General features: G+C 39.4%; 1 protein-coding gene across 19 annotated transcripts in view; it reads left to right on the plus strand.

Annotated features, from left to right (window-relative positions):
* The window catches only part of SYNE1 (spectrin repeat containing nuclear envelope protein 1), a 462,745-nt gene that overhangs the window by 397,949 nt on the left and 52,002 nt on the right, over window positions 1-12,794 (plus strand). For all 19 annotated transcript variants that reach the window (XM_032338689.1, XM_032338697.1, XM_032338702.1 and 16 more), the window contains 2 exons: window positions 2,231-2,389; window positions 5,458-5,624. In XM_032338689.1, the coding sequence (XP_032194580.1) occupies window positions 2,231-2,389; window positions 5,458-5,624 (326 nt within the window). The remainder of the gene's footprint in view (window positions 1-2,230; window positions 2,390-5,457; window positions 5,625-12,794) is intronic.

The raw sequence follows: 12,794 nt of genomic DNA on the forward strand, positions 1-12,794 counted from the left end.
GTCTCCAAAACTCTTTAACCTGTGTTTCCTTAGCCTTTTCCATTCCTACCAGTATCCACCCCGAGTAAGTTCACTGCTTTTGGGCTATTCTGTATTTTTCTGCCTCAATGAAAACTTAATGATAAGCTGACTTGTACTACTGCGGAAATACTTAATGGATTCATCAGTGTCACCCTACCCAGAAAATTTTTATTTTAAAAGATCGTAATTAATTCAAGAGAATGCATTTGTACTGTTGACAGTCAGAAACTGTGAGGTTATGGGGCCCACTATCTAAGTGACCCATATGACTAGGGCTAGCCCCAGCATAGGGAACCTGGTCTCAAAGCCTAATTACCAGGTGTTTTCTTAGGCGTAGAATCATAGACATTTTGGGACGTGTAGGACCTTGACTATTAATGACCCAGTCATTAACAGAGCCAACCCTAGCCAGAACTGCTAACTAGGAAGCATATAGTACCTTAGAAATATTTTCATTTTCATTTTTAAAAGGAAATTGGTTTGAAGTGCATCACAAAGTAAAATGGATAAATGGATTGATGGATAAAGGAATACATGTATTAAAGCAAAATGAGGCAAAATGTTCACAATTTTAGAGTCTAGTAAGTGTATTATAGGTGCTTACGCTTATAGTTCTTTCAACTTTTCTGTATGTCTAATGTTTATCATGATAAAATGTTAGTGGGGGGAAAAGAAAATTAAGAGATGGTGTTTAATGCTATGGGATGACTGGTAGAATATCTAGCATTATCAATGGGAGTGTGTAGAACATCTATAAAAAAGGTCATCTTTATGCCACTCAAGTCCCATTATATTTTGCTAACATGTAGCTTAGCTCAACTAAAAATATTCCTTAGGATCTATACCAGCACTGCAAAAACAAGAGTACTGTGAATCATACAATTTTAAAATACCAGAAGGGATCACTCTAGACTTAGAGATAAGAAACAGGCCCCTTCTGTCTCTAATGCATAAAGAACTATTACAACTCAGTGCTAAAACAAACAAACAACAAACAAACAAAAAACCCCATTTAAAAATAGGCAAAGGATTTGACCAGGTAGTTGTCCAAAGACTATATACAGGTGGCCAAGAAACATGAGATTTTCAGCATCATTAGCCATCAGAGAAACGTGAATCAGAACCATGGTGAGATACCACTTCGTGTCACTAGGATAACTAAAATAAAAAAACAGATAATAGCAAATGTTGGTGAGGATGTGGAGAAATGAGAACCCTACTGCTGGTGGGAATGTGACTGGTGCAGCCACTTCGGCAGACACTCTGTAGTGTCACCAGGTAACCCGGCAATTCTCCTTGTGGGTGTGTACCCCAAAGGCAACTAAACGTGTGTCTCCCTGCACAACAGCAGCATTATTCATAACATACGGAAGCAACCAAAACACCCACCCACAGATGAATTAACTTTTTAACTTTTCTTTTAACTGCTGAATATAGTCCATCAGATGTCTATCCGTATGAGAGACTGTATTCAGCAGTTAAAAGGAATGAAGTAGAGACACATGTGACAACATAAATAACTTTGAAAACTTTAATCGGAGCAAAATTATATGGTATGTGAATTATGTCTCAGGAAACCCTTATGCACAAGGAAGAAGGAAAGGAAAAAGACACAAAGGGAAATGAATTAAAAAAGAAAGCGGGCAGGCAAGTGAGAGAACTTGCGTCAAGTGTAAGGGTCGGTACAGAGCTGAGCCCCAGGGACCCGTCTTCCACTTCTGACCTCTTGGCACCGCGCCCCTCTGCTCCACTCGCTTGACACCTGCGACTCGGCTCATGCTTCCTTTTCTTTCCTTCCCTTTTCTTCCTTTTCACTATTCGTCCTTATTTTTCTTTCTTTCCTTTTCCCCTTTTTCCTCCTTTCCTTCCTTCTTTCTCTGTCCCTTCCTCTTTCCTATTTCTCCCTTCTCTTTTAGTACAAGTGCATTCAGCGATGCTGTAGAAGTCTCCGCTGGGTGGTTCAGAACCTTGAGTGAAGATGCGCGCGGCCCTTCAGGAGGGAAGCAGAGGGCCGGCTGCCTCCCACTGGCGTTTCACAGCGGGTCCTTGTGCAACATCCTAGATCCCTCCTAGGACCGTACAATGACCTAAAGAGATGCACAACTATTGCTTATTCCAGTCCACCCAACTCCATTTATTGGCTTTTTTCCTCAGGTTACATGTTCTGCTCTGATGATCCTTTTATGTGTTCTCCCATTTAAACCTTCAGCTCTCCCTAAGGCGGCAGCAAGTAAGTGAGAGATTGAATGAATGGGCGGTCTTCAGTGAAAAGAACAAGGAGCTTTGTGAATGGCTGACCCAGATGGAAAGCAAAGTTTCTCAAAATGGAGACATCCTCATTGAAGAAATGATAGAGAAGCTCAAGAAGGTACGGAATGCGTGGCTATGTATGTTTTCCCCGTTCGTAACACGTAGGCATACTTGTAACAGGTATAAAAGATGGCTTTACTTATTATTAAACTATTAAATTCCTGTCCTGTAAAAGCACTATATTTTAAATGTTTTTTCTTTTTAATATGAAATAAACTTGCATGCAAAGGCCTCCTTTGCACACAATATATATGGATATGCTGAAGTAAATTATCTGCTGATAAGAGAAATGTTCGGTGTGTGCCGGTTTTAGCTACCTGCCCAGAAGGAATTGTTTATGTGTATTAGTTTTCTTTTGTGTCTTTTGTTTTTGGTTTTAGAGAAGTAAAATCGCTAGAGTGGGACTAAAAGAAAGAATTCTTAGGATTAATTAAGCTGACATTTTCTCTGTAAAACAGAACGCATGGACACTTACAGGAATGAAAACTTTTCTGAGGTTCCTGGATAGCTCAGTCGGTGGAGCGGTTGAATGTCAGACTCTAGATTTCAGCTTGGGTCGGGATCCCAGGGTCATGGGATGAGGTCTGCATTGGGCTTTTGCTCAAGGTGGAGTCTGCTTGCCCCTCTCCCTCCCACTCTTTCCCTCTGCCCATCTACCCACTCATGCTCTCTCTCTCTCTAATAAATCTTGGGAAAAAAGGAAAATCTCCTGAGAATTTTGCTTCATATTTTTTTCCAGTTATGTATGACTATTAAATTATAGTCATACGGTTACAGAACATTTTTTGGGTCTGTGTAGGGCTGATCAAATTTATTAGCCTTTAAAAATATTTTTGATGGGGCGCCTGGGTGGCTCAGTTGGTAAGCATCTGCCTTAGGCTCAGGTCGTGATCCCAGCGTTCTGGAATCAAGCCCTGTGTGGCATCAGGTTCCTTGCTCGGCGGGAAACCTGCTTCTCCCTCTGCCGGCCGTTCCCCTTGCTTGTGCTCGCTCTCTCTTTCTCTGACAAATAAGTGAAATCTTTTTAAAAATAAAATAAAAATAAATTTAAATGTTTTGAAAAAAAAAGAAAAAAATGTTTTGGATAGAATCATTGATGCTTCCACATTATTTTTGAATAATTATTGATCGTATTCATTTATTTCAGTTTGTGTTCCTTGTTAGCACACATCACTATCTGGTTCACAACGTACTTTCCCTATTTACTTGTTGGTTCTTTGTCTGCAATGGGAGCCCCACTGGATTGTCAGCTTTGCTAGAAATGTCTTTGTCTGTTTTATTCATTGCTGTGTCTCCTGTGCCCAGAGCAATGCCTGTCTTCTCATAAGTACTCAGTCATTACTGAATACTGAATAAACAAATTATAGCCTCATTCACTCTAAAATAAATGCAAATAATTATTAGGAAAAATCGTCCATGCATATACGTAAAGGAAAAAAACTCCAGTGTAAACATGCAATATTAACAGTTTTAAGGCTTTCCACTTAAAATGTCAAATTCTAGCAATGAGCATTTTTATATTTGATATTGTAAACCTTTAAAATGTGAACTAAGATAAAACAGATTTCATTTCAATATCTGCCAATAACTTTGCACTCTGATAGTTTCTGGATATCAGAGAATGCTCCACTGGACATGATTAATGGACTATAAGTATTATAGTGAAGCTTGCTATAGAATCAGTCTTTCTTAAGTGCATCTCTATTCTCATTGATTTTCTTCATGAAATTTAGAATGCATATTTTGGGGTGTGGAAAAAACTATCTCTTGGACAAAATACAATCACAACTGAAAAATTAGAAGAATTTTAGTTTTTCACATAATTTTGTTAAACAATTTGGCACAATGTTAGAAATAATCTTTAAAATATTAGCGATGCTATTTTGTGTATAAAATGAGTTCTGAGATTTCAGAAGAAGTGTTTATGAGCTTGACTCTGTGGGGTCAGGACATCTATGTATCGGTCACACAACCCCTCTGTGTTGAAATAACATAAAATGAAAGAAGATAGGGTGAGGGTGCTTGGCAGAAAGAGAGCACTTGGCACTGAGATAGGAAAGAACTGCACTGGCTTCTCCCATTTTGGGGGTAAGGGGGGGTCCTTCTTGCTTTGATAACTGACTTGAGAGGATATCCCTGTTGCCACACTAACTTTAGAGCAGGGGAGGGTTAAAATATCCATGACCCTGTAATGTGTCTTTGTGTATTATTTTGTTGAGATAATATTGGCTGCATGATGGGAGTTAAGCCCAAACAATGAAGGAAAGGCAATTCTAAAGATTGGCTTCTGGCACTGTGGCGGGAGTGAGAGGATCATTGGTCAGGCGGTGAGGGTTGGGGAAGATAGATGTCCATTCATCATTACTTAAACCACGCCGGTCAGTGGCTTTTCTCTTGCATAGGGAGCCAGTGTTTCCTTTTCCAAAACAATCTTTAAGAGAAGTGAGTACAGCAACTGGGTAAATGAAAAAGGTCGAGACCCGTTAATCCCCTAGGACTAATGGTTATTATTCTTGGGAGCTAGTTCGCCATTGATCTATGTGTTATACAATATTGACACTGCGTAGAGGATAGCTCATTAAAATGAAGGTATTTGTTCTAAAGCATTCTGCACAAGTGACTGACAGAAGCACATCTATACTTTTACATATAAATACACATATATGTCAGTTGCACATACGTAATTGTACACACACACGCACACACATACACACAACTTCTAAGCCTCTTAGCAACTGTTTGTATGAGGATTGATTCTAAATATAACACCCAGGTCGGTGATTATAACAATAAGGTGTAATTTCTCAGTATTAAAACCCTTCAAGTTTTGTCTTTCTGTGTGTACACTGTTACTGATTTTTTTAATGCCCATTTTAAGTAAATAAAAAATATTTCCATTCTCTTTAAAAGAAAAGTTCTATGAAAATTCAATCTAGAGTCTGTGCACATCCCCAAAATAATAGGGACCCCTAATTCTTGTGTACATGGACTGATACTCATACAGCATTCCTCATGCCCAAACATTCCAAGCAATACAAAACGGTAATTATCGTGTTTCTAGTGGAGCCGGGCTGAATGCATTAAAAATATGATTTCTGATCTCTGTGATTGCTATTTATTATGCAGGATTATCAAGAGGAAATTGCTGTGGCCCAAGAGAACAAAATACAGCTCCAGCAGTTGGGAGAACGACTGGCTCGAGCCAGCCATGAAAGCAAAGCCTCTGAGATTGAATACAAGCTCGGAAAGGTCAATGACCGGTGGCAGCATCTTCTGGATCTCATGGCAGCCAGGTAAAAAGGATCCTGTGCCACGGGACACGTGTGTGCAGAGTTTTCAAGCATTCAGTCCACCTTTCATTGCAGCTGAAGATAACCCAATGAATCTCTGTCTGTGCTCGTCACCCCACATTTGAGTTTATGCTTTTCTCGTAAATGTCACTTTCATTAACTTTGAAATTCTCCTTCTTGATTAATAAACTCAGTGGTGTTTGCATTTAGCGGAAAGAGAGAAAGTCCTGTCCAAACATAACCCATTCCCAAAAGAGAATTCTTGATTTCAGGGCTGCATGGGTATTCAAGGTTCTATGAGGAAGGAGGTAAAACTGCTGACGAGTGTCCAGGGAGGGCATTTTTATCCACGGTAGGAAAAAAAAAAAAAAAAAGTATATATAGAAAATCACATTCCTACTGTATTTCTGGCTAGCTGAGTGTGGGAATGAAGCTAATTATTGCCACTCGGCATAGATGTAGAAATAATCTGTAGTACTGCAATTTTGTTTTAGCTTTAATAACTAAGTGTCTGCCTTGTATTTGAGAGGAATATTATATTCGGTTTCTGTTGCTGAAGGTCAGGTTGAGGAAAAGAGGTAAAAGTAAAGAAAGAAAAAATATGTAAGGGTCTTTATGAGCATTACCCAAGTCTGATAGAGCGAATGAGACACTATGTTATTTGATATAAAGGGAATGACGACGTAAATGCTGTATTTTAGGTGAACTTGGTTTCATGTAGTAATGTAGGCTCCACAAGGGCAGTGGACATCCTTGTGCATACTAGTCCCCGTATATCATGAGCACCAAGAGCGGTGCCTGAATGCAGTTTGGGCTCAAAACATGTTTGAATGAATGAATGAATGAATGAATACGTGACTATCTGAACGGACATGCTTTTGTCTGGCAGTTAGAACAGTTCAGATGTTATGAATCCTTCTGATTCATAGCCGTTTGGAGCTAACTGACAATACACTTTTAAAGTCTGGGTTCTTTTCCTTAGCACAAATGAAATAGTGCCCTTTGAATACCGTGTGCCCACAATAATTGCATATGGGCATGGCAATTGCATGTGTTGATGTTGAAAATACCTAGCATATTTTTTGTTCTCTAAGGGAGTTTCAGAGAGGAGCTTATTTAGGAAGATGAGATATTTTTTTTATTTTAAAAAATAATGAAATATTTTAAGAATAATGAAACAAAAATGGAGTAAATGTTTACCGATTTTTAAATTGTTTATCAAACAGCACTGTGATAGCTGATGCTTATTGAACCCTTGGTATGTGCCACTGAGCATGCCACAAGCTTCATATGCTTCTTCTCCTGTGTCGTTCACAACACCATTAGAGGTGGGCGTTATTATTATACCCATTTTCTAGATGCAGAGGCTGAGGCTCAGGTTTGCCCATGGTTACTCGCGTGCTGAGTGGCAGACCCTGCACTCTGTGATTCTAGAAGCCATGCTTGGGAGCACTACATTCTCCTGTCTGCCAAGTTTATGACTTCCTTGTCCCTGATCTAAAGGAAACTAGTCTCTAATTATTTCAACAATCTAATCTCCCCATCCTTTGTAAAGGGCTCACAGCAGCTCTGAGATATTTTGAGGCTACAAAGACAGAAGCCCCTTTCCTTGAGGAGTTCATGGTGGATATCTAGACATGCAAAGACATCAAGTAAAGTGACAAGCTAAATTCCCTGGTAAAGGTACTACAAAGCGATGGTAACATACGGTTGAGCTCAACTACTCCAAGTCTTCCAGCATATGTAGGTTTTAGAACCCCATTTGCTATGTGTAGCCTCACTTCTCAGACTGTGATAACCAAATCTTATTTCAGAAAGACAAATCAAAGCTCTGCTATAAATACCCTTCTTAGGGAAGCTGCCCAGTTGGTAAACATCCTTGGATTTTTGGGGTTAGATTATGACTCACGGGTTGGCTTGCATTGGCATGTACAATCCAGCTAAACTAGTTAGTGTTCTTTTCTAATCTTTAGTGGCTCAGGGGTATGGAATATACCAGGGGATACACTGTGTCAAAGATGTTTTAAATTTAATTTAATAGAGTTTATTTGTAAGATGCTAGCTTAAGTGTTATGACCAGTCATTAGCCAACTTTACATCTAAAGAGTTAGGTGCTTTCTCCTCGAAGTCGTTTATTTATAATTTTTCTGCGGTCCAAGTGAGGATATTCTAGATGTTATTTATCTTTCCAAAGACACATTAGTAACGTTTGAATCAATTAAATGTTTTTGGATATGCCTACTTTGCACTATAGTCACAAAAACGCTCATATGTTTCTACTCTAGTAGAGTCTCATCATGCACAGATGTAGATTTTTGTAGATGTGCTGTCCATTTTTGATTGCCTCGTTCCAAAGTAAACCAGATGGCTGGTTCTAGAGCTTAATCTGGCTGGTGCCAGATTAATAAATTCATAGTCTCTCTGAGGCCTCTTTTAAATGACACTCAACCATCACATTTATCTTCCATTTCCTTGTTTATCAGCTCTTCAAGAGTACACACACCAGGTGACTGTCCCCCACACCCACCTTCAACTATGAGCTGCCTGCTCAAGCATCAGATTTCTAGGGGTCAGTCCCATTCACCCCTCTTCCCTCTTCCTACTTTTTCTCACACTGATATATTACAGCAGAACACAACTTAGTTGTGCCTTTCGATATTTCTAAATGTTATTTTGGTGCTCTTGTGGGAAGGGAAAGGTTATTTTTGAAGATCGTATTTTCAGGTGAACAGTTTGCCAGCTAACAGAAACAGGAGAAAGGAAAGAAAGATTTCCTGATAATACACCTACTGCATACAAATAGAATGCATAACTTTGAGCCACCTTCCTGTCACTAGTGAATTAGCTTGGACTATTCTGAATACAAAATAAATGTGTTTTGTGTTGAATTTTTAAACTGACTGTTACTAGGAATTGTCAGCTTTTTAGGGCAACAAGATCTGTTTAGTTTTTCTTAGGTCTCCACAGTGGATAATGCTCTAGTACCTGTCCATGCTTTCTATACCTTCTCAGTTTAATATAGCAGTCATTAGCTACCCGTGGCTATTTAAATTAACTGAAATAGGATGCAATTAAATTACAGTTGAATTTTGATTACAGTCAGTTGTGCTAGTCCCATTTCTAGGGCTTAATAATCATATGAGGATAATAGCTACTTTATTGGGCACTGTGGATACAGAACATTTTCTTTATCCCCGAAGATCCTTTAGGTCGATTGTGGCCAAGACAATTGGCCAAGGCATTTCTGAGCTGTTGGCTTTTCGTTAAGAGTAAACATAAAAAACAGTAATTGCTGTACTTATAGAAACAGTAATTGCTGTACTTATAGTTTCTATAAAACTGTCTGCTAGGATTCTGGCTCTCATTTTGTCTCTGAACCCTATGAAAAAACCCACATAGTACTTTTTCTAGCTCAGGATAACAGGAGCTCTGTCATTTAGCATTAGTTGTTTGGTGCCCTTTTTTTTTTTTTTTTTTTTTTTAAGATTTTATGTATTGACAAAGACAGAGAGACAGAGAGAGAGACAGAGAGACAGAAAGGACAAGCAGCGGGAGCTACAGGCAGACGGAGAGGGAGAAGCCAGCTCTCTGCTGAGCAGAGAGCCCAGTGTGGGGCTCAATCCCAGGACCCTGGGATCATGACCTGAGCCAAAGGCAGAAGCTTAACCAATTGAGCCACCCAGATGCCCCATTCAGTGCTTTTTATAACCATTGATGTTTTATTGAACATTCCTACTTGGGTATCTAGGAAGGTCAGACTCAAGTTGTGTGCTCTGTTGTAATGATGTCTTCTAAAAAATTAACTGTATTCGCTAACAGAATACAGTTAATGCAGTTCTGTTCCTTCTACTAAACCTAAATCCTCATCACCAAAACAAAAGTACACTTTAGTTATTTGGTACTTTTTTTTCAGTAACAGCTTTATTGAGGAATAATTCACATACCATGCAACTCATCTATCACAAGTATAAATCATTTAGTGATTTTTAGCATATTTACAGATCTGTGTCTCCATCACCACAATCAATTTTAAAACATTGTCATCACCCCCTAATAAAAGACTTAGTCATCCTTTTCCCCTCCACCCTCTCTCCTTCCGCTGGCCCCAGGCCAGCACAGATCTGAATATACTTGGAATCATACAATCTGTGGTCCTTTGTGGCTGTTTTTCAACTACCTATTTATTATAATTCCCTTAAACACTTCATAGAAGTAGAGCGACAACAAATATAATTTTAAAAAATGCCTGAACGTCCCCTGTGTATGAAGTACTGTGGACGTTGCTACAGGCTGGGATTGGCGATCCCTTTGCACAGTACTATCTAGTTAATATTTTCGGCTTTGGGGGCCAATGGTCCCTGCCGGAACGCCTCCGCCATATTGCAAAAGCGGACTTAGCATGGAAACAGAAAAATGCAGCTGAGTTGCAGTAACATTTCATTATCAAAACAGGTGGCCGACCCTAGTTTGCTGACCCCAGTTCTAGTGAATGTAGAAGACGAAAGAGAAAATGGTGCCTCACCAGTTAAGGGTACGGAGCAAGTGTACACACAACTCAGCCCCGCCTTCCTCCTTCCATCACATCTGCCTGCTCATGTCCTGCCCCGCTCCGGCCTGGCCCTCTCCTAATTGTTCTTCATGTGCTTCCTATTCTTTGGATTAAGTGAGACTCTTCTTACCTTCTCAGCAAGCTTTCCGACCTCTCCTTCTTAGAATTGCCCTCTGCTGTAATAAGCATCTTGTGTGATAAGTTGTTTACAGTTTCATCTCTCAGCGACACTGTAAGCATGACCGTAGCATGACCATAGTGAAGCTGGAACCCAACGCGCAGCTCTTTGCACGTAATGGTCACTCCAGTATTCACCGCATTTCTCCAATCTAAGACATAGGATGCAAAGTGCTACCCCTACAGATAAGAATAAAGCAGGGGCACCTGGGTGGCTCTGTGGGTTAAAGCCTCTGACTTCGGCTCAGGCCATGATCTCAGGGTCCTGGGATCAAGTCCTGCCTCAAGTTCTCTGCTCAGCGGGGAGTCTGCTTCCCCTCTCTCTGCCTACTTGTGGTCTCTCTCTCTCTCTCTCTCTCCATCAGATGAATAAAATCTTAAAAAAAAAAAACAAACAACACAATGGAGTATTGTGCCTCCATCAGAAAAGATGAATACCCAACTTTTGTAGCAAAATGGACGGGACTGGAAGAGATGATGCTGAGTGAAATAAGTCAAGCAGAGAGAGTCAATTATCATATGGTTTCACTTCTTCGTGGAGCATAACAAATAGCATGGAGGACATGGGGAGTTAGAGAGGAGAAGGGAGCTGAGGGAAATTGGAAGGGGAGGTGAACCATGAGAGACTATGGACCCTGAAAAACAATCTGAGGGTTTTGAAGGGGCGGGGGGGTGGGAGATTGGGTGAGCCTGGTGGTGGGTATTGGAGAGGGCACGGATTGCATGGAGCACTGGGTGTGGTGCAAAAACAATGAATACTGTTACACTGAAAAGAAATAAAAAATAAAAAAAAAAAAAAGAAAAGAATAAAGCAGAGCATGGGCCTCAGGCCTCACCTGCCTAAATCACCACATTGTTCTGCTTCGCCTGCCCTGAGATGCTAGACAAGTTCCTTCCCCTCAGTACCTCAGCTACCACCAGTGTAAAAGGTTTTAGGCGGCCTAAATGAGATAGTACCAGTAAACCACCTCACAGAGCCCTCAGCAAGTGGCAGTTCTCGACCCAGAGGGAGCTTCGAGGCTGTGTAGATAAACCGCGTATGCAGTGCAAGGAAGGCATTGTGAAGTTGGAGCAGCTGCCCTTAGAAGGGGTTTCAGTCTAACAGAAGTTCCACTAGAGGAGGAAGAAAACTTGACTCTAGGAGTGGTCAATTTGGAGGTCTCTGGCCAGGATCAGGAATGCACTGATGCAGCACGCATGGAAACAGCGCAGAACTAGTCAGGAGCCCTGAGTTTAGTCCACCATGTTCAGGCTGTGTGACCTAGGGCTCACTGCATCACTTTTCTGAGCCCTAGCTTCCTCATTTTCAAAGTATTCATTAAAATAACTGCCGTAGCTCCAAAGAGGGAATGCAGAGGGAAGGACCATTATACCACAGAATGTCACATGTGGCCGTCTTGTTCTTTTAGAGAGCTACAGAATATTCCATAGTTTTAATACACCATGATTTATTCAATATTTTCCCCAGTGTTGGACATTGATATCGTTACCATATTTTGCTATTACAGTAACTGAGTTTAGAACTTTGCTTTCTTTTTAATTTGTTGCAATAAATATATTGTCCTCATGATAATGAGCATGGGAAAAAAATTTGAACCCGTGAGAAAAACTAGAAAAAAAAATTAAACTAGGAACATAATGGCAGTACAAGGTTTTAAAGATCTCAGGTTTCTGGAAGTATTAGTCATAATCAAGAAAAAATAAATTTGCCTGCTGTTATGGAATCATGACTAATATATTCCTTTAACCAAAGCTTATATATTTTTCTTCCTGATTGCTAAAAATAATATATTAGAGGACTGATTGTTTTATAAAGAATTCACAATAAGATAGCTTTAAGTAGCACGATTTGAAAAATACTTTTATTTATAAGTTTTCCAGAGTGTATTTCTTATGTAAAAAGTAGGTTTGTTGCTTTTAAAAGGGAAATATGTTTCTGTTTTAAAAGCCATTACCTCACACGATCAGACCCAAATGCTTTGTTTTATTTTGCAGCTCATCAAATAGGGCTTTTAAAAAGAACTTAACAAATGTTCATCATTTATTTATTTTTTTGTAATCTATTTGTGCATTGTATCTATACCTTCATCCAAAAAGGACTTAAAGCAGCTAGCATTCACCACATTTTATTAAATTACCAGTAATTACTAATTTGAGAGCTTACTTTTTTAGAGCCTAGATTGTGAAATTCATATAGATTCAGTACAGAAAGTTTGAAACTCTTGAAATCCACAAAAAAAAGTTATCTGAATCCCACCAAGCAAATGAACAGATAACCTTATTTATTAAGATCTTAAAATAAACATGTTACTTTTGTCACTTTCTATCATTATTTTTAAAAGGACAAAGGTTTGGAATATGTAAGGGAAGAATAATATTTCTTTCATCACTTTTATTTTGTAAATAACCCTTTCAAAAGTGAAGACCGACCACTGTTGTACAGAATA

Source organism: Mustela erminea, chromosome 4, assembly GCF_009829155.1.
Source record: "Mustela erminea isolate mMusErm1 chromosome 4, mMusErm1.Pri, whole genome shotgun sequence".
Classification (NCBI taxonomy): Eukaryota; Metazoa; Chordata; class Mammalia; order Carnivora; family Mustelidae; genus Mustela; species Mustela erminea.